General features: G+C 47.3%; 1 protein-coding gene across 1 annotated transcript in view; it reads right to left on the minus strand.

Annotated features, from left to right (window-relative positions):
- The window catches only part of LOC146182970 (hemicentin-2-like), a 43,892-nt gene extending 26,080 nt beyond the window's left edge, over positions 1-17,812 (minus strand). Inside the window, exons 1-5 of the mRNA XM_084608313.1 lie at positions 17,620-17,812; positions 13,007-13,276; positions 8,346-8,621; positions 3,761-4,060; positions 2,387-2,586 (exon numbers count right to left, since the gene is read on the minus strand). Of these exons, the coding sequence (XP_084464439.1) occupies positions 2,387-2,586; positions 3,761-4,060; positions 8,346-8,621; positions 13,007-13,276; positions 17,620-17,812 (1,239 nt within the window). The remainder of the gene's footprint in view (positions 1-2,386; positions 2,587-3,760; positions 4,061-8,345; positions 8,622-13,006; positions 13,277-17,619) is intronic.
- Positions 17,813-18,110: the final 298 nt, after the last annotated feature.

Here is an 18,110-nt window from a genome sequence, read left to right on the forward strand (position 1 = left end):
GATGCGGAGGCGGGCAACGCGGTGAGCTTCTTCGGCTCGACATAAAGTGGTGGCGATAGAAGGCTCGTTGTAGAGGGAGAAAGGAAGGATGGTATCAAGGCAGCTGCGGGGAACTCGCGCATACAGGAGGTAAAACAGACTGTAGCCAGTCGTCTCATGCTCTGCAGTGTTATACGCGTATGTAATGAAAGGGAGGATGTCATCCCAGTTCTTGTGATCAGAGTCCACGTACATCGCCAACATAGTGGTCAGGGTGCGGTTGGTCCGTTCAACAAGTCCATTCGATTGCGGGTGATACGGCGTTGTATGACGGTAATCGCAGGTGCATAGACAAAGTAGTTCTTCGATAACTTCTGCTGTAAATTGGCGCCCACGGTCACTGATCAGAACTCGAAGAGGGCCATGGCGCAGAACGAGAAATCGCAGAAGAAATAGGGATACTTCCTAAGCAGTGGCTGAGGGTATTGCGGCTGTTTCTGAATATCGAGTGAGATGGTCAGCACATACCACTATCCACCGGTTACCATTCGAAGATCGCGGAAAAGGACCCAAGAGGTCGATGCCCACCTGCTCAAAAAGGGTGCGGTCGGAGGCGCAATAGGGTGCAGCGGTCCCGGTGGACGGGACGTAGGGAGCTTGTACTGCTGGCACTTGACACAACTGGCTACATAGCGCTGAATGGCTTGACGCATTTTCGGCCAGTAAAAGCGTTCCTATGTGCGATGAAGGGTCCGGGCGACACCCAAGTTGCCCGACGTGGTATCGTCGTGCATCCTTTCAAGAACGCGAATACGAAGGTTTTCCAGCACGACGAGAAGAAAGCGTGCACCTCCGGGGTTGAAATTCTTCTAAATCAGGCCGGCACGAACGCTGAAACGCGCTTCTCTTCAATCATGAGCGGGAGAGAAGAGCGGTGCCAAAGTCTGATCGTTGCGTTGTTCTGTCTGGAACAGTTGAGGGTCAAGAAACGCTGCCGAGACAGGCACCAGGTAATCATCAAAGTTGTCATCATCACTACCAGTTGACGAAAGCGGCAAGCGTGACAGACAGTCAGCGTCAGCATGTTGACGGCCGCTATTGTATGCCACAGTGAAGTTAAACTCTTGCAACCGCAATGCCCATCGAGCCAGCTGGCCGCAAAGGTAACGAAGATTTACGAGCCAACAGAGCGAATGGTGGTCAGTGACGATGGTAAAAACATTGCCATATAGGTAGGAACGAAATTGTTGCACCGCAAAAACCACTGTGAGGCACTCTTATTCAGTAACGGTGTAGTTACGCTCCGCCTTGTTCAACGAACGACTAGCATAAGCTATCACGTGCTGATCGGTGCCATGACGCTGGATGAGCGCAAAGCCAACGCCCACGCCACTAGCGTCGGTATCAACTTCAATATCTGTAAACATGTTTTTGAGAGCGCTACCGTTTTTGACGAAAACATCTTCCAGGCAGATTTCACCTGCCAGAAACGCGATCAAGCCATGACCACACGGACCAAGGCCGATAATGAACGGTTGCATAACGGGTCCTAAACGAACGTGCCACTCCACACCTCTAGACCGCCCATGCCAACCGGCTTTCACTGGTTAGTGAGGTAGGCTTAGCTCTAGCAAATTTCTTTTCAAGCAAGGTTGGCGACACGAGGCAATGACGCCTTACTCCAGATCAGAGTACATTCTTTTGGAGGCTTTAGGCGTAATTGAAATTTCCTTGCCCTTTTGAGAGCACGCTGTATAGTGTACGGAAACAGCGGCTACCACGTGCCATATCGAGCCTTCTGCTACCACTTCAGTTGTATAAAACATATTTTTTAACCTCTTTGTTTGATATCTCAAAATAGAATCTATTTATTTGTTCTTCAAATTATTCGTATCATTTTGCATTTTCTGCAGTTATGTTTTGATCCGTTGCACAATCTGCAGAAATATACGTTGATAATGACGTCCCAAACTGCGCTGCACCTTTTCATCCGTTCTATTTCTTCGTGATGGCTGATTAGTTACGACATAGGCAAGTGGTCAACTCTGTTTCGGAATGTTCCCTTGTCTCTAGACCGCCACATAAAGGTTCTCTGTGCATAATAATCAGGATACGCTCCTCACCGACATCTAAGATCCACTTTCGGCTACTATCTGCATCCATCCCTATCCTCGATGTGGTCATTCAGGTGCTCCCATAGAATTTTCTCGGCGCTTGTCTGGTCCTTGTCCCACCTTTGTTCACTGTCCCCCAGTATGAATGCCGTCTGTAAACTATTTCATTTGTCATTGAAGAACATTTTGCCAAAATATCAGGCTTATTCGTGCCGGCGCTTTCCGCAGCGTGTGCAGGGGAATAAGGCTTTTTGGCATGCGCCCGTTATCAATGCGCCGTCGAGCGAACCTACCTCGACCGATGAAATGTTGAGGCGTCTGCCCGACCGGGAGAGGGAAACGCCCGTCCGGAACTGGAGAGGCTGGCCGTCCCGGAGCCACCGGATCACAGGTGGGGGGTTGCCGGTGACGTTGCAGAAGAGAGCCACGCTCTCGCCCTTCAACACTTGCAGCTGGTCGCGTTCAGACGGCCCCGCCTCAATCTTAGGCCTCACTGGGCAGAAGCAGGCGAAGCCGCGCAATAATAATTGTCATTCAACTCTGAATGGAAAGTGCAGCGGTAGTCAATCAACATTGGTTCGCGTTTTAGCAGTATCTGAACGTGAAGGTTCTTCTCGACCTAGCGAAACGTAGCTCTTCAGGAGTGCCATTACTACCCCGCTACAAAGCTAAAAGGCAAACTGATGAAACTCAGGCAAACTTATTAGACTCGTTAACTGTTACCAAGGCTGCGCGCTAAAAAAGAGGCTCTTCAGTAACTGCGCAGAGGGAATAAAATAATTTTAAGAGCACTGCAGAACATGCACTAGAGAAATGAGAGAGCCTAAGCGTTGTTGCTGCTTTTGTGACACTAGACGCTTCGTCATTTTTATTTTATTTTAAATCCTTGTTATTTTTAATCTTTTTCTGATCTTAAACTCCGATATCGTTAATTTTTATTTCTTCATCACTATCCAGCGTTGTCACGCAACAAAGGGAGTATTATAGACAAAGTTCGCCGGAACTCGTCGTATACAGTAGCGGTTAGCGTGCTCGGCTGGAACACTAAAGAATGGCAGTGCGATGTCTTGCGTGAAAACGTTTTGTTTTATTATTAATGAGTTCAAGAGAATGCGCTGTAGTGACATGCTCCGCCCGCAGCTCCTGGTGATGGGCCCTGTTCCCGCCACACATGAGCTACAAAGTTTCCAATTAAAATTTGATAGCTCGACGCTTTAGAAACTTATTCCCCTGCTGTGAAGACACAGGAAGACGTGAACGATGGCGTAGTGTTGCACCGCGTGTTTCCGAGTGTCCACTTGTAGCACTGACGGCTAGGCGAGCAGTTCTTTGTATTTCTAACTTACGGTTGCCCATCTTTCAGGAATACGGATTAAATTAAAGAAGTTAAACAATAGGAAAATCCCCAGTTTTTCTTAGGTTACCGGTAACGTCATGAAGAGCAAATTGAGAAACGACCCACCTGGCAATTACGTCACGAAGGCAACGGAAACCACCTATATGCCAAAGTGTCATAAAACAAAATTTTCGGAACTGACATTAAAAACAATTGCGCAGCACGAACTAGCGAAGGTATTCCGGCGCCGTTCAGTTACCTGTACTTTGACAATACCGGCGCTCGTTACCATAGGCGTGGGAAAAGAAAGCGTCTCGGAAGGTGTCCTCACCGAGAACACTGAGGGAGAAATTGCGCGTCGTCCGGCCTAGCTCGTTGACTGCCACGCAAGAGTAAGCACCAGCGTGCTCAGAGGTCACATGCAGCATGCGGAGGGCGTGGCCTCCGCGAATGAGATCGGTGCCTTCCTGCAGCAGCACAGCATCGCCAGAGGTGATTTCTGAGTTCCCTTTGAACCACGTTACCGCAGGAGCTGGGTTTCCCGTCGCCGAGCAGTCTAGCGTGACGGGTTCACCCTCGAGCAGTTCCCAGGACAAGCGGCGGCCGCCGACGACCGTAAGCCCTGGGGGAACTAATTGCACGAACCAAATGAATGACAAGTTCTAAATAGAATGTGTTGAGAGATGATTATCAACTACTTGTCTCTGATTCGCGGAGCGTGCTCTTCCTTCTCCGCACCACATGCAGGCGAATGTTTCATGGCATGTTGAAGCAAAAGCCAACATCGTGCTTTAGAGGCGGAAGTGTTCATTCCTCTTCAGTTAAAAGAATAAATCTTGCTATCAGTAATAAAGGCTAATTTTTGTGCGCAAAAACATTCAGTTCGGAAATGAATAGTCTCAGCGTGCTGACGTGCCTATCGTGTGACGATGCTCGCACCCGGCGTTTTGCGTCGCTGAACAAGACGCAGGAAAACGCATAGCGAGCGACGTCCTAGCAACATCCGACCAGGAAAGGTTTTAGTGGGCATTGTGCATGTGCCCAGCTACATTTTCATCGCCGCTTTGCGCTACTTTTCATCGTCAAATAGGTAGCAACCGCACACACTGTGCACTCTGAAACAATCTCTCTTGAAGGCAAAAAGCAATCGCAGGTGTCAATAGCCAGCCACAGAACACGTCGATCGAGCTTATAGACGAATGTGCTCAAGCGCGGAAGCACCCACACGGATTCACTTATGCGCTGAAGCAACAAGAGATATAAAGAGACAGGATGTTGAAAAAGCTGCTACTTTGAGCTTAACAAAAAAACAAAGACGTAGCTCTGACCACCAAAAGATACCAGTCCGCATGTTTCATTTTAAACATATTCATTAAATCTGTGGAGCACGGGCGCGAGATCTTTAGGACTACATTTTAAGCCCAGCTGCGATATCATTATATACCGTTCTGATTCCTTACCTGTTGCACAAATATGCGTAAATTGTCTGCTCGTGTTACGCTGCTCCAATTGGGGCATCTGCATTACTTCATGATTTTTTGTACCGGATACCTTGGATGCGGGCTCTCGGAAAACAAATTACTGTAGCTAAGCGTCGCTATTCATTAACGTGGTATTGCCAAAACTTGATTGAGGAGAAGCGTCCTTCACATCCGAACAAATTTCAGCGGACTGAAGTGCGTGAGTGTGTGTGCCAAAATAATGCTTTGTTTTGTATCCTAACGCACCGAAAACTTTTGTTCTGACTCTGCATACGTACCGTCTATGCCAAAAGTAACCAGGCTGCATGGTTTGCTTCTTGATTTTATTCCAAAGCCAATATGTGTTTCCAGAGGATCACAACTTGTTTAGAAATGAGGACAGGAGCTCGCCTTTACTTTGCACATATTTGCAGCTTCACATGTGGTACGAATCCTCTCTATCAAACTGAGAAGTGGAACACGCAGCCTGGTTACTTTTGGCAAAGACGATACGTCAGATGAACGCTGAATATGTTCGATGCGTACGTCGGACAGACCTAAACAGTGTTAAAGACGGACGTACCTACGTATCTCTCAAAATGATTCCGTACTTAGGTTCGGTACCACGCACGCGGCGGTGTGTTTCTCCGACTACTTGCTGCTACCGGGCGTATTCAATTTCACACAATCGTACTGTGAGCGCCGAGTCAACGTTTTGTTATAACTACTGCTTTACCCATGTCTACCGACTGTAAGCGCGCGAGCAATAAACTGTTTTTACTGCTGCTCACATCGCGAAGTTGCAATGTGCTGCCTAGTCACAATACGTGGGCAACACACGATGAAGTGATCAGGAAATTTTGTTCTCCAGTCCTTGTGTCTAGTTAGCGCTTGCCAAATTCCCGATGACGCACCAGCTAGCCGCTACAATAGCTATTTTGACAGACACGTAGTTGGATTACAGTGCATTTCAGTGTATACAAAGTGCAGAATTGCCCGGTCTACCTGCAATGAAACTCTGCGTCATATGTGGGCTGTGTGCATAATTACGCTGCATGAAAGCAGAGGCCTTCTTTGAGACGAGCCGTGTTCTCCTCAGTTCATTTCAGTCGTTCAGTCATGTCCGACTCTTCGTGACCCGATGGACCATGTCACGCCACGCTTTCCGGTCTCTCACTATCTTCCTAACATCACATAACTTCATCTGCAGTGCCTGGAGGATGCCATCGAACCATCGCGTTCGCTGCCTACCCCTTCTCCGGCGACCCTCAACCTTTCCCAACATCAAATCTTCCTCCAGCGACTCCTCTCTTCTCATCAGATGACCAAAGTAGCTGAGCTTCAACTTTATAATTTGACCCTCCAATGAGCAGTCAGGGTTTATGGTCGAGAATATCGACTGATTTGATCTTCTGGCATTCCAAGGAACTCTCAAGAGTCTTCGCCAGCACCACAATTCAAACGCGTCAATTCTTCAGCGGTCAGCCTTTTTCACAGTTGAACTCTCGCATCCATACATCACAACTGGAAAGACCATAGCACGAGTTATACGGATCTTGGTTGGCAGACTAATGTCTCTGCTCTTTACTAGGCGGTCAAGGCTAACCATTGCTCTCTTTCCCAGAAGCAGGCGTCTCCTAATTTCATGGCTGCAGTCTCCTTCCGAGGTAATCTTGGAGCCCAAGAAGAGAAAAACTGTCACAGCTTCCACTTCTTGTCCATTGATGCTCCAGGACTTGATAGGGCAAGACGCCATAATCTTTGTCTTTTTAATGTCCAGTTTACGCCCAAACTTCTCACTCTCTTCTTGTACGCGCATCAGAAGTCTCTTGAGTTCCACTTCACTTTCTGCCATTAAAGTGGTATCACTTTAATGTGTTCTCACGTGTTCTCCTACCAAAGTACAATCCATGCCACACCTCTTCTCGCGTGTGAGCGTGACTTTTCGGTAACAGCTAACCTCACGAGCAGGAGGAGTTTTCAAAATCCTTGTGCACAAAATCTTGGACTTTCGTGACAATAACAAACTAGGTTTTAGGCACTCGCAATCGTATCGCCCAAAAAGTGTCGCTATTGGCAAGCAAGCAGTTTGCCCAAATTTCTGGTAACTTGCTTGGTTGCTCCCCTCATAATTGCGGAAAGTCTTCGCATCGGGATGCAGGCTCGCCAGACTGGCCATCATCGCTGTACAGGCTTCAAAGCGATTCCAAATGCTTTTGACTTGGCTATGAGGTAGAATCTCTAAAATTAAAATATGTACATCCCGCGGCGTAAGGAAAAAATTACGAAGACGCTTAAGCTTGGTCCTAAGAGTAGGCGTGAAGCGCCTTTAACGTACCGCACTTTGTTAATTACAAACTACGCTACGAGACGAAAGGCGCAGCATCTGTCATACCTCTCGGTGGACACCCGAACCGCGCAGTAAGAGGAAAATGCAGGAAGGTGGAAGTTAAAAGAAGAAAGGGCTGTTGGAGGATTTCAGGATTACGGGTTAATTTCAACCGCCTTAACGTGCACTGGGAATTTTTGATACAACGAATTTGTTTTTTGGCATTGCGAAACTCGCACGGTGGATGGCAGTGTGTTATGAATATTAGGTTGACTTGGGTTTTGGGGTAACAAAGCGCAGTACTTGTCTTACTTCTTGGTGGACACTTGCACTTACTGTTAACGGCACATAATAAAGTACATCTGTCATTCATTGGAATTCCTATTACAAAGTGGCCTTCAACTTGACTAGCAGATGAATGCTAATGAGAAGCGAAATGATGTGATATACCAGCCTGAACGACGTGTAAGGAATACGGTTGCTTAAGAATTTGATATGAAAGTAGGTTCATGTTTTCTCCTACACCGTTTTCTCAATACTGGGGCACGAAGGCAGCTATGCCCTTTCAAACGAACCAGCTGTAGGCGCTTCTTGTAGCATAGAACAAAAGCAGTGCTCGCAAGATCACTCGACTACACAGCGACAAGAAGATGATGGATACGTGGGCACTAAGTGCGATGCTTTCAAATGGGACACTGAGGCCCTTCATTGATACATTACCTCAGGGCAAAAAAACTTTTGCCGAAACCAGAATTTTGACAAGCGACACATCGTGTAAAAGTAAAGTATGGACATTTCCAGCCGCTTTAAAGACCTCAGCAGTTTCTCCGATTGTGCATCTCCAAGGTTAACATCTAGTGGCTTTCGCCTCAAATCGGTGATCACGGAGTCGTATTATTACTGACGTCAGAAGTTGAACTGCAATTAAGGGGGAAAAAAAAGTCACAAAAGTTTTTCTCACGTGAAAACGCGAATCGAATTTTACCGGTGGCAAAATTTTAAGAAGCTGTCCTGCTGAGCGTGCCTTTAACGTTAACGCAGTCGTAAGAAAACTAAACACAGCATGCCTCCTGCCGTGCTAGCGCGAGCAAAAATCGAAACAAAGCGAACATGTAGGCCTCACTCACCGAGCACGTCAACGAGGAACTCCTTGGACGCCGTGCCAACCTCGTTGACGGCATTGCAGCGGTAGCGGCCGGCGTCCTCCTCGCGCACTGTCTCGATGACCAACTCGGAGGTTCCCGGGCGCACTCGGCCGTCGGCGCCCGAGATGCGCGCTATGCCTTGCAGCCAGCTCATCTCGGGGAGAGGCACGCCCGTAGCTGCGCAACGCAGCACCGCCTTGGAGCCGACACGCACGCGCACAACGCCCAGCGTCTCCTGGTCCTCGATAGCAGGAGCAACTGCGAGCGAAAGCCCGCAAGCTCAGTCCCCGCTAGTATTCCACGACCGCACCATTTATGAATCGTGCGCATTTGTGAATAACCAAGGAATCAGTCACTGCAGCTCGGCATGCGCACTTTACGTATTTTAGCACAGCCTTCCACTTTTCAGGATATACTGAACTCGTTTCACTGCAGATGCACCTTCTACGTACCCCAACGACGGTGAAGGCAGTACGATAGAACCTGCAAGGACACGGTAAAAACCGTGCAGCACAAACTTATGCCTCAACTTTCTATCACAGAATGCATTAAGCTTTGTCACTCGACACGCTATTGTGGAAGCGTGAATTGTTCGGCTAGTTAGTTTATGTTTTAGAGAGAACAAAAAGGTGGGAAACATGACTCGGGAGACTAGCAGAGGGCCAGAAAATACACCTATCTGATGATTAGCATAATACCTACAGCTTACTTTTTTGTATTGATCTGCTAAGGGCTCCTATATATTGTTACGTGGCGGCAAGCCGATGAAAACAGGAGAACAGAGAACAGGGAGAATGTTCCATGACCGTGAGATGATGTTTAATGAATATGTTAACGGGCCTAGCGCGCGCGCTCCTGCCCGCGCCATGGCCCTCTTCTTCCTCCTTCGTCCGTAATATTAAGATCTAGCACAGTGAACAACATAGTTTGCATGTGAAATACTGCAAGATTTTCAAATATTCTTCCTAGTTTCATCGCACTATCTGCTTGAAGTGTGTTCCTAAGCTAAAACGACCTGACTTAAAAAAAAAGGTCGTTGATGCAATGACCACAACAAACTTATGTAGTACATTTTCCTAGATATATACTAAATGTCAATAAGGGATATTCTATGACATTCGAAAGACCATCTACGACAAAGTCTGTAAGAGGTTATTGCACGACACAACTGTTTTTAGCTTACTGGTGACTGAGAATCAATGTTTTTCCTATTGGGGCTAGATGACAGCGTGGCGTTGGTAATCTGTTTCGCATGTGCGCCGGATTGCGCTAGAAAGTGGTTTTAGTTTTAAGACAGGGCACTATAGTATGTCTTGCTTCTTAAGGTCTTGCGCGCTGGTTTATAGATTGTTGCTAATATTTGAAGCAATAATACGTAGCACAGCCCAAAATGAAGTGTGTGTGCTTCCCTTGGGCTGTCATACGTGGCTCTAACTTATTACCAGAAGCAAGAGAAGCTGCTAAATGTCACTTCATTGAACAATTTTGTTATTTTTGTAATTTATCAGTTTCTAATGTTTGAGAACAGTACTTCTGGGGACACGGCCAAACGCAACACCCATACGTCCGTCAGCTATGGGTCACATATATAGGGCGCTCGAGTGCAGTACCAAAGATGCGGAATCGAATCCTGACCGCGGCGGCCGCTTTTCGATGGAGGCGAAAAGCAAGGTGCTTCAGTGTGCTATGCGACGTTAAAGCACCCCACGTAGTCGAAACCATCGGATTCCGCCACTGCGGACTCCCTTACATCCTGCGTATGATTAGTAGTAAATCCTTTTGCACCAACGAAATCGAAGAACTCCTATTTCACTTTCTGGGTGTATTGGAGAAATCCGCGTGTAAATGTTAACGACATGTTTTTGCAAAGCCTTGGAAGTAGTCGGCGCTAGCATCTACTGAATATCGTTAATGCCATGTATACGCGCAGTCGCGTTAAAGCAAACCGTGGGACGCCAACTAATCGAACAGTGCCTATACCTTGGTACTGTGGCTTTTTCTTAGGGCGTGGCTTCAATCTGGTACTTTTGAGGCTATTAGGAATCAAAAATCACACATTGCTCTCATGATTAGTGCTACGTGGCTTAATAATTCCCCTGAACAGACTGCTTAAGACATTAGCGAGACATCTGCTAGGATCCGTACTTTGCCTTCAAGCGAGCTGTGTTTCCATCTCACTGCGAGATGCATGATCAGGAAGGCGGTTGCTGTACGGGGAACCGGGTTCAGTCTTTTGTAAGGCTTTTTATCTCTGCAAAAATGGGGTATCGAAGCCATAATGCGCTAGTGCATCACATCACATCACTGTATTTTCCTTAAAGTCATTTTTTGGGGGCGTTACATAAGGGATAGGGTTCACGAAATAGATGTATATACAGTACTTGAAAATACTGGTAAACATGTTATGGCAGCGACATTGTGGCGAAGGCAGTTGCAGCCAGCAGCTGCTGGAGAAAACAAATTGAGGTCACAAAAGCAGCGGCAAGGGCCCGTGGACGCAAACTTTGAAGAGAATAACTGATGCGATGAGATCTGAGTTGTGGGACTGCGCAAATGTATGGTTCTCCTTTTAGTGGCAAATAAAATATCATGTGAAACAAGGCAAGACTGGCAATACGACGGTGAGATAGATCTGATTGCTATTTTAGGAATGATTTGCTCACGTCGCACGAGTATGAGAAGTGAATTAATCTGGATGGCCCTGTTTTGGACAGCTTCGATAGCATTTGTGAAATATGCTTGATGAGGGCTCCAGATGGGAGATGCGCATTTCACTTTAGTTCTAACATGTGAGAGGTATACTTGCAGTCTTAGGTGTTGTGGCGCGTCCCACAGGTGACGCGTTAAGAACCCTAGAGTTTTATTAGCATGAAAACGTCAAAATACATCATGAGAAATGGTGACACCGACAATTTATTGGATCGGATGAGGTCAACTCGGGTGGGTTGAAAGAAATCTTTCCTTTATGTTAAGCATCAAAAAACATCGATTTTTTCATCAGCAAGGCTAAAGTTCAAGCATGCACATAGAAGAGGTTTTTGTTTGTACCTGTGCTCTGTTACGCTGCTTTGTAGTCTTCAGATGTCCGAGAGTCTTCTCTAATGCGATAAGCTAACTTGAGCTAGCGAGCACTGCTGCTCTCTGCCATTCTCGTATCGACTCTCTGAGAAGTACAATGGTACTGGAACAACGAATACATTTCGTGTAGCAGCCAGTTTGTACCAAACCCTTATTGTGTTCTAATTCTTGTTGTATTGGTTGGTTGGTTGGGTTAGGTTGGGTTTTTTGGCACATAGGCAACCATGACCATCATGCGCCAAACACTCGGTTGCTGAGCTTCTTTATGAGTGAAAATGAAAAGTTTAGAAAATTACAGCTGATTTAGAATCCCTAACTCTTTAAGAAAACTAAAAACAGATGAAATTTCAACAAGCGGGTTGTCTCCTAATAGTAAAGAGGGGTGGAATGGGATGCGTTCATTATAGAATGGAGTAAAATATTTTTTCCTTAACTGTTCAAGTTCTGTGCACGAGATCAAAATGTGGTTCACGGTAAACTCACCTCCACATTCTTCGCATAATGGTTTTTGCTCTTTTCTCAGTAAGAAATTGTGTGTCAAGTGCGTATGTCTGATTCGAAGACGGCACAAAATCACCTCACTGAAGCGTTTGTTCTGTGTACATGATTTCCATTCTCCTACTATGGGTTTTACTGTGTGTAGTTTATTTTGTTCTTCGTTATTCCATTTTTTCTGCCATTATTGTTACATAAAACATTTTTTTAAATTATGCTTCTTAAACGAGCTGAAGAATATTGTATTACGATAAGACTAACTACAAACGGCAAGAGAGATAAGCCGTAATCTTAGGAAGAGTGAGGAGGTTGACTAGAGGAACCTGTTTAGAGGAGGGCTGCGGATGTATTGAGATGGCTCGGGGTTCTTTGCAGTGCGTTGATAATGAACAGGGCACAGCCGCCTTGCTTCTCGACTCGATCGAGAAGCGGCCAAATGAAATTTAAGTTTGTCTTGCAACGTAGCCTGCGAAAGTAAACTATTTCTTCAAGCTAATGTTGCGAATTGGTAGCTTTTACCGGTTGCTTCTTTGCAAGACTAATATGTCTACTTGCACAGAGAGGAATCAGCATTTTACATTACTGCTGGAATGGTGCCCGGCCACCCCCCGGGATGGCCCTACGCAAGAACGTGGTGGACACAGACTGGGCTTTGCAGAGTGATAATTAAGATTGCCCAATTCGGACCCAGACTAAGAGCCAAATTGATGGGCAAGGCTGCTGTCGTACTCTTGCCACGGGATGAGGCCTATGAATTGCTCTAATTGTTCGCTTATGCTACTGGCATAAAACTCCCGTGAACTTGACGATGGTGACGCATCGTAGACACATGGGTTGCCCGCTCCGCGCCCTCCATGTGGCGGGACGGAATGCTCCTCGGTGAATCACTGTAAACACACCCTCCTCGCACTTAATGCGCTCTATCCGGAGTAACTTTGCGCGCTGATGCTGTCAGTGCCGTCTGCTACGCGCAGGGTGGAAACTTTAGGCTTAGGAACTGGTGCTCTAAAATTGCGCAAATCGAAAGCTTTCAAGAGAATGTTGGCGGCCCCGAGGACGAGTTGACTCACCGAGGACAATGAGCTCGAAAAGCTTCTGGGCGCTGCCTGCCTCATTGGTGGCGCGACAGATGTAGATGCCTGCGTCACGTTCAGCGGTCGCAGCGGGGAAGAAGAGCTCGCGGCGGCCATCACTCCGCTCGTCTGAGGGCCAGGAGACGCCGTCTCGCAGGAAGCCCACCGAGGGCGCTGGTGTTCCAACCACGCGGCAACTAAGTGTCACCTCCTGGCCTTCCACCACGCGCACCACCTCGCGCAATGGTCCCTGGATCTGTGGGGGAACTGCGAGGGAGCGAGACAACTGATTCTATTAGAAGTGGTCCGTAACGAGCTGAAACATGACCAAGGTACTTCTTAGCTAGGGCTACGTGCATGAACAGTGGCTTTGGATTCCATTAGCACGCGAAGTTTTACAGCGATCACCTATCTCCTACAGTTCATAAAAACATGTTCTAGGAACTTTCAGTGAGATTATTGAAAACAGCCTGGCGCGAGAAGGAGAAGGCACCAGCCTCTCGGCGGCTATTGATGCCTGACAGTCGAGTTGTTTACTGCCTCCTTTGCTGCAGTGGAACATCTCCTGCGGTGTTCGTACCGAGCACTCTCTGAACTTTCTGGCGCGTACAAAATTTTTATCAAGTGTAATAACCGTGCATGCCTGTAAGAGGGCCTGGGCTCGTGCCTTCTTCCACACCTCCCCCCCTCCCCCCTCAAGTTTATAGCGGCGGTCGTAGAGCGGGAAAATGACACTGCAATGAAGCACAGAGAGTAGTGTTTCGACTGGTGACTGTGTAGGAGGAGTGGCATGAAATGCTTTGACTGAGAGCGTACCGTGAGCCGCTTGAGCATTCGTGCCACGATGCCAATGGTAAAGTTTTGCCTCGTAGCTGTGAGCATTTCTCTCCGAGGATCGCGTGCGGTAGAGTTAAACACCGCCGCCTGTGTTCCTACCATAGTCGCAGACAACGATGAGACACCGTACCAATACCTTCTCCCACAATAGACAACTCAGGTTCTACGTCAATAGCCCTGCGTTAATTTTTAAGCGAGCCGCAGATGCTATCACTATCAATTATATATTCAACTTCCGGAGGCTCCACATGGCCTAATAGCATTCACTACAATGAAGGTTTATGTTTTGGGCTCTTGAAAATATAAAACATTGAGCAGCCAGGACACAGCAGTGTTTGCAGTCCACCTCCTTCAAAATGCAAAAACAGCGCTGGTGGCTCTTGCAGTTCACGTCCCACCCTTAGCTACTAAACGCAAACGCCAATCAGGATGTGCCGCAGCGGGTGTGCTTTCAATTTGTAGAAGTTCTCTTTTCTGGGTCCTTTGCTAAGATTAATAAAGTAAATCGGGCTTACCCCAGAGCGATCGCTGTAGGGCGCTTTCTAAAGAATGCACTTATGCTTTGCTGTGTTTGTGCCCTTCAACTCGATCTTGTATTCGCACCTCTGCTAGAGCCTACACACGGCCTGCATTAACAGTTTCAAAAAACGGGGCTGAACTCTTGCGCACTTTTTGTGGCCCATCCATACAAGGAGGGCCTTGAGAGCTGTGCTATATCCGTACCACCGTTGTCCTAACGCCGAAGGTCACGACAACGCGCACAAACTAAAGACCACGCTTTCTTTACTCGAGTACCCGATACTCCGGTTTGCGAAGCAAGCAAAGGCGCTGTTAGGTGAATAAAATCCACCTACGCGCCATCTTCAAGTCATTCTGAGTTTGAACGCATGAAAGTAACCCGCAGAAAAACTCTGTTACAAAGGATGGCTAGCGATATCGGCTGGTTACAAATTCCGGACATTAAATTGAACACAGGCTCGTGCTCAAATTGCCTAAGACTTGTCGCTTGAACAACACAGTGTTTGCCAGGAACACGATGTGACAACAGCAGCGGCGCATCAAGCATATGCCAACGCGTTGGCAACTAGTCTTTGCCATTCTGCGCTCGCGTTTTCTGCTTCGCCGTGCAACTTATTAGGATGTGGCCTCTTTCAGACAAGAAGGCATGTCAATGGGCTGAATAATTTTGTTCCCACTCCATTGTTTTTTTCTCTGTCAGTCAGTGCCTCTTTGTTATTTATTCTGACGAATGACAGTGCTGGATATATAGCTATAGCCGCAGCGCCGGAGGCTTACGCAAACGGTAGGCGATAAAGTTTAGGGCCACTTAAAATGTTTATGGCGCTCGCTTTTGGCGAATCGACGGAAAGGCCCCAACAGATGTCGTTGCGGTCTGGATAGGTTCTTATTGACTCACACAGATACATTTTGGATGTTCAGATCGTTCTTTTTATTTTCTCGCATTCTTCAGGTAATTAGGAGGGTTCTTATAGTGGTCTCTCACATCCGCCGTTAAAACTGTTAAAGCTGGCCCATTATTTTTTTCTTTGTAAGTCGGAAACACAATCGGCACTAAAATGCTGTTTCTGAAATGAACCAGGTTTCCGTCGGAGCATAAAAATCCGGTTGTCTATGGATTGCATTGTAGGTTACACGCAATGCTCTGACAATGAGCCCAATCACTGATTATGCAAAAGAACACACGGTATATATATGAGGCGCCGTTTAACCAAGCCACATAAACGTGCCTTCTCGGCCTACGATCGAGTAGCCTGTCTGAGTCGACATCGAAGCCTTCAGGAGGGTTGGATTGTCTTCTCGCCTTTGCATCTCAAAGTATACTCAAGCTGGCCGCTCTTGCCACATCACATGGTCTCGTGACTTGGTAGAACCAGAATCAGCCGGGATATCAGTGTTCGGCCATGTCACTTGCCAAATTACACTTGCATGGCCATGATTTCATACCTATATATACCCCCACACCCTAATTCTCTCTCTATATGACCTTGGGTTGCTTTGCTACACTTCAACTCCCACGTAGTTATCCCATTGCATACTCGGTGGCCAGTAGCCGCTAATTCTTTCATATTTGTAACCAGCCTATGTGCTCCTAAGCATTTTCATTGCGCTTGCGTAGCAAAGTCACCGCAATCTATGAATCTATGAACTTTTCTGCGCACCTGGAATTTAGTTCTGAAGGCTCAGTCCTGGCTGCTCAAAGGGTTAGGCTATTTGTGCCTGTAATATAGCATAATTACTAATAATTTATTGTTGGAAAAGTTCAACTATCTGTTCAACACCATTCAGTTTAGCTCTGACCAATTCTTAAGCGCCGTGCGATGTGCCTTCGATGCGAAGCAATTTAGGCTAGCAACGAATAGCGCACGGCGAGAACTCCGTCGTCCGCCATACCAACGGGAGGCACCGCTTTAGTAATGTTACGGCATCTGCTGCTGGATAAATGTTCGAATTTATTTATTTCGTGGTGCAGCTGAGGCCGCACGTTTTTCGACATTACGACATGCCGTCCAAACGATGCTGCAACGACGGGATGGGCTGCGCTGTTGCTGCGCCGTCGGATGGTACTATTAAAGGCTGCATAAAAACGCCATCGAATGGCGCTCCATAAACTGCTTAGTTTATGTGCTGTCCTAGAAAAGCGATTAAACGTGAAAGGAAGGTACGTTGTTGAAGCGGGCCAATCGTGCGCTTTTCACATCCGCGTGTCGGGACGTCACAAACGGCAACACTCGCCAAGCTCCGTTCGCGACAGCAGCGTTTAGCGGCGAATTCGCAAAGAACGCTGCCCGCGTATAACAAGCCTCAAATCTTTTAATGCAATATGAAGACAGCGCAGTTTTGACTACAAATAGGAACCGCAGAGAGAAAATACAAGAGATGAAATGGGTGGTGGTATATCAGTGCGGCGATGAATGCAAAGCCATTCTTCTAGTAAATGTGCACTCCGCGTTCGGGAGGTGCCTTTAAAATTCATTTATTGAGCGCTTGCGTCTATAGGTACTATAACAGGTATAAAATATAACTGAAAAAAGAGGCATGTTCATATGAAATGTGACGCTTATTAGTGTCACATTTAAAATGAACATGCCTCTTTTGCTTGCGTAGCAAAGAGTTTGGCCTGTGGAAGCAGAGCGCGGTCCTTGCAGTCGCGCTGGCCGCTACTGCTGGTTTCAACAGCTTCCGGAGAAAAACCCGAGTGCTATGGTTGTCTGGAACGCTCAAACAAAACACAGAATAGCATCACTATACCAAACAGCGCGCAGTGACCGTTTTACACTGTCGCTACCGCAGCATCAACGGCACGCGCACACCCCAAGATGGCATCCAGTGCAGCCGGTACGGACTTTCCCTGTTTGGCTCATACGGGGCGCCACCATCAAATCATGATGGTTGCGCCCAGACATCGAAATTAAAATTGACTATAGACAGTAATTTGGCATCTCTAGACACATTGCTTGGATAATTCCCAGACAGCGCTTATAGGCGATGCGTTTTACCACCTCCTTGAATATGATACCAGCGTCCGTAAGCACGCATTGAATACGAAATTAGAAGCCTCTGTTGCGTACATGTATCCGTCAGTATGTCAAACGGTTGAACCAGGCAACATCCCATCTTCCGTAAACCCGCCATAATTGCAAAACACCAAGAGGCGTGCTTGGCCAAGCACTCGCGTGGTGTATCTGATACTGATCGCGACAGTGAGAGATCCATCCGCGAGCCTCGCTCTTCGAAGTGTGGCGACTACTTACGTAGGACGATGACGCGGAAGCTGCGCTCTGTGCTGCCGGCCGCGTTGCTGGCCACGCACTTGTAGACACCGTCGTGAATCAGCTTGGCCGCCGCCACACGTAGCTCGTCACGCTGTTCCGTGAACTCGATGCCCAAGTGGGTGGCGGCCGCCGCATTCATTCGGCGGCTGTTTTTGTACCATTCCAGCTGCATGGAAGCCTACAGTGTCATTCCTGTTTCATGCAAAGCTTCTTGTTTGGCCTTGCTGAGCCGTAAACTCGCACCTAGACCTTTGTGCTCCTTTTTATACTTCACAAGAGACGCCAAGGCCCATCGGAGACACTGGCGGGATGTATGTAGAGTGTGAAGCGGAAGTTTTTACACATGAGACAGCTAATCGAGCCTTCATGTCCATTCTATACTAAGCAAAAAGGGTTAAACACACCGTGATATAGTCAACAATAAGTAATACTACCGCAACGAAACAAATGAGGGTTGCGTGCCGTCCAGA

Source organism: Amblyomma maculatum, chromosome 7 (assembly GCF_055883805.1).
Source record: "Amblyomma maculatum isolate TAMU_Amacu chromosome 7, ASM5588380v1, whole genome shotgun sequence".
Taxonomy (NCBI): Eukaryota; Metazoa; Arthropoda; class Arachnida; order Ixodida; family Ixodidae; genus Amblyomma; species Amblyomma maculatum.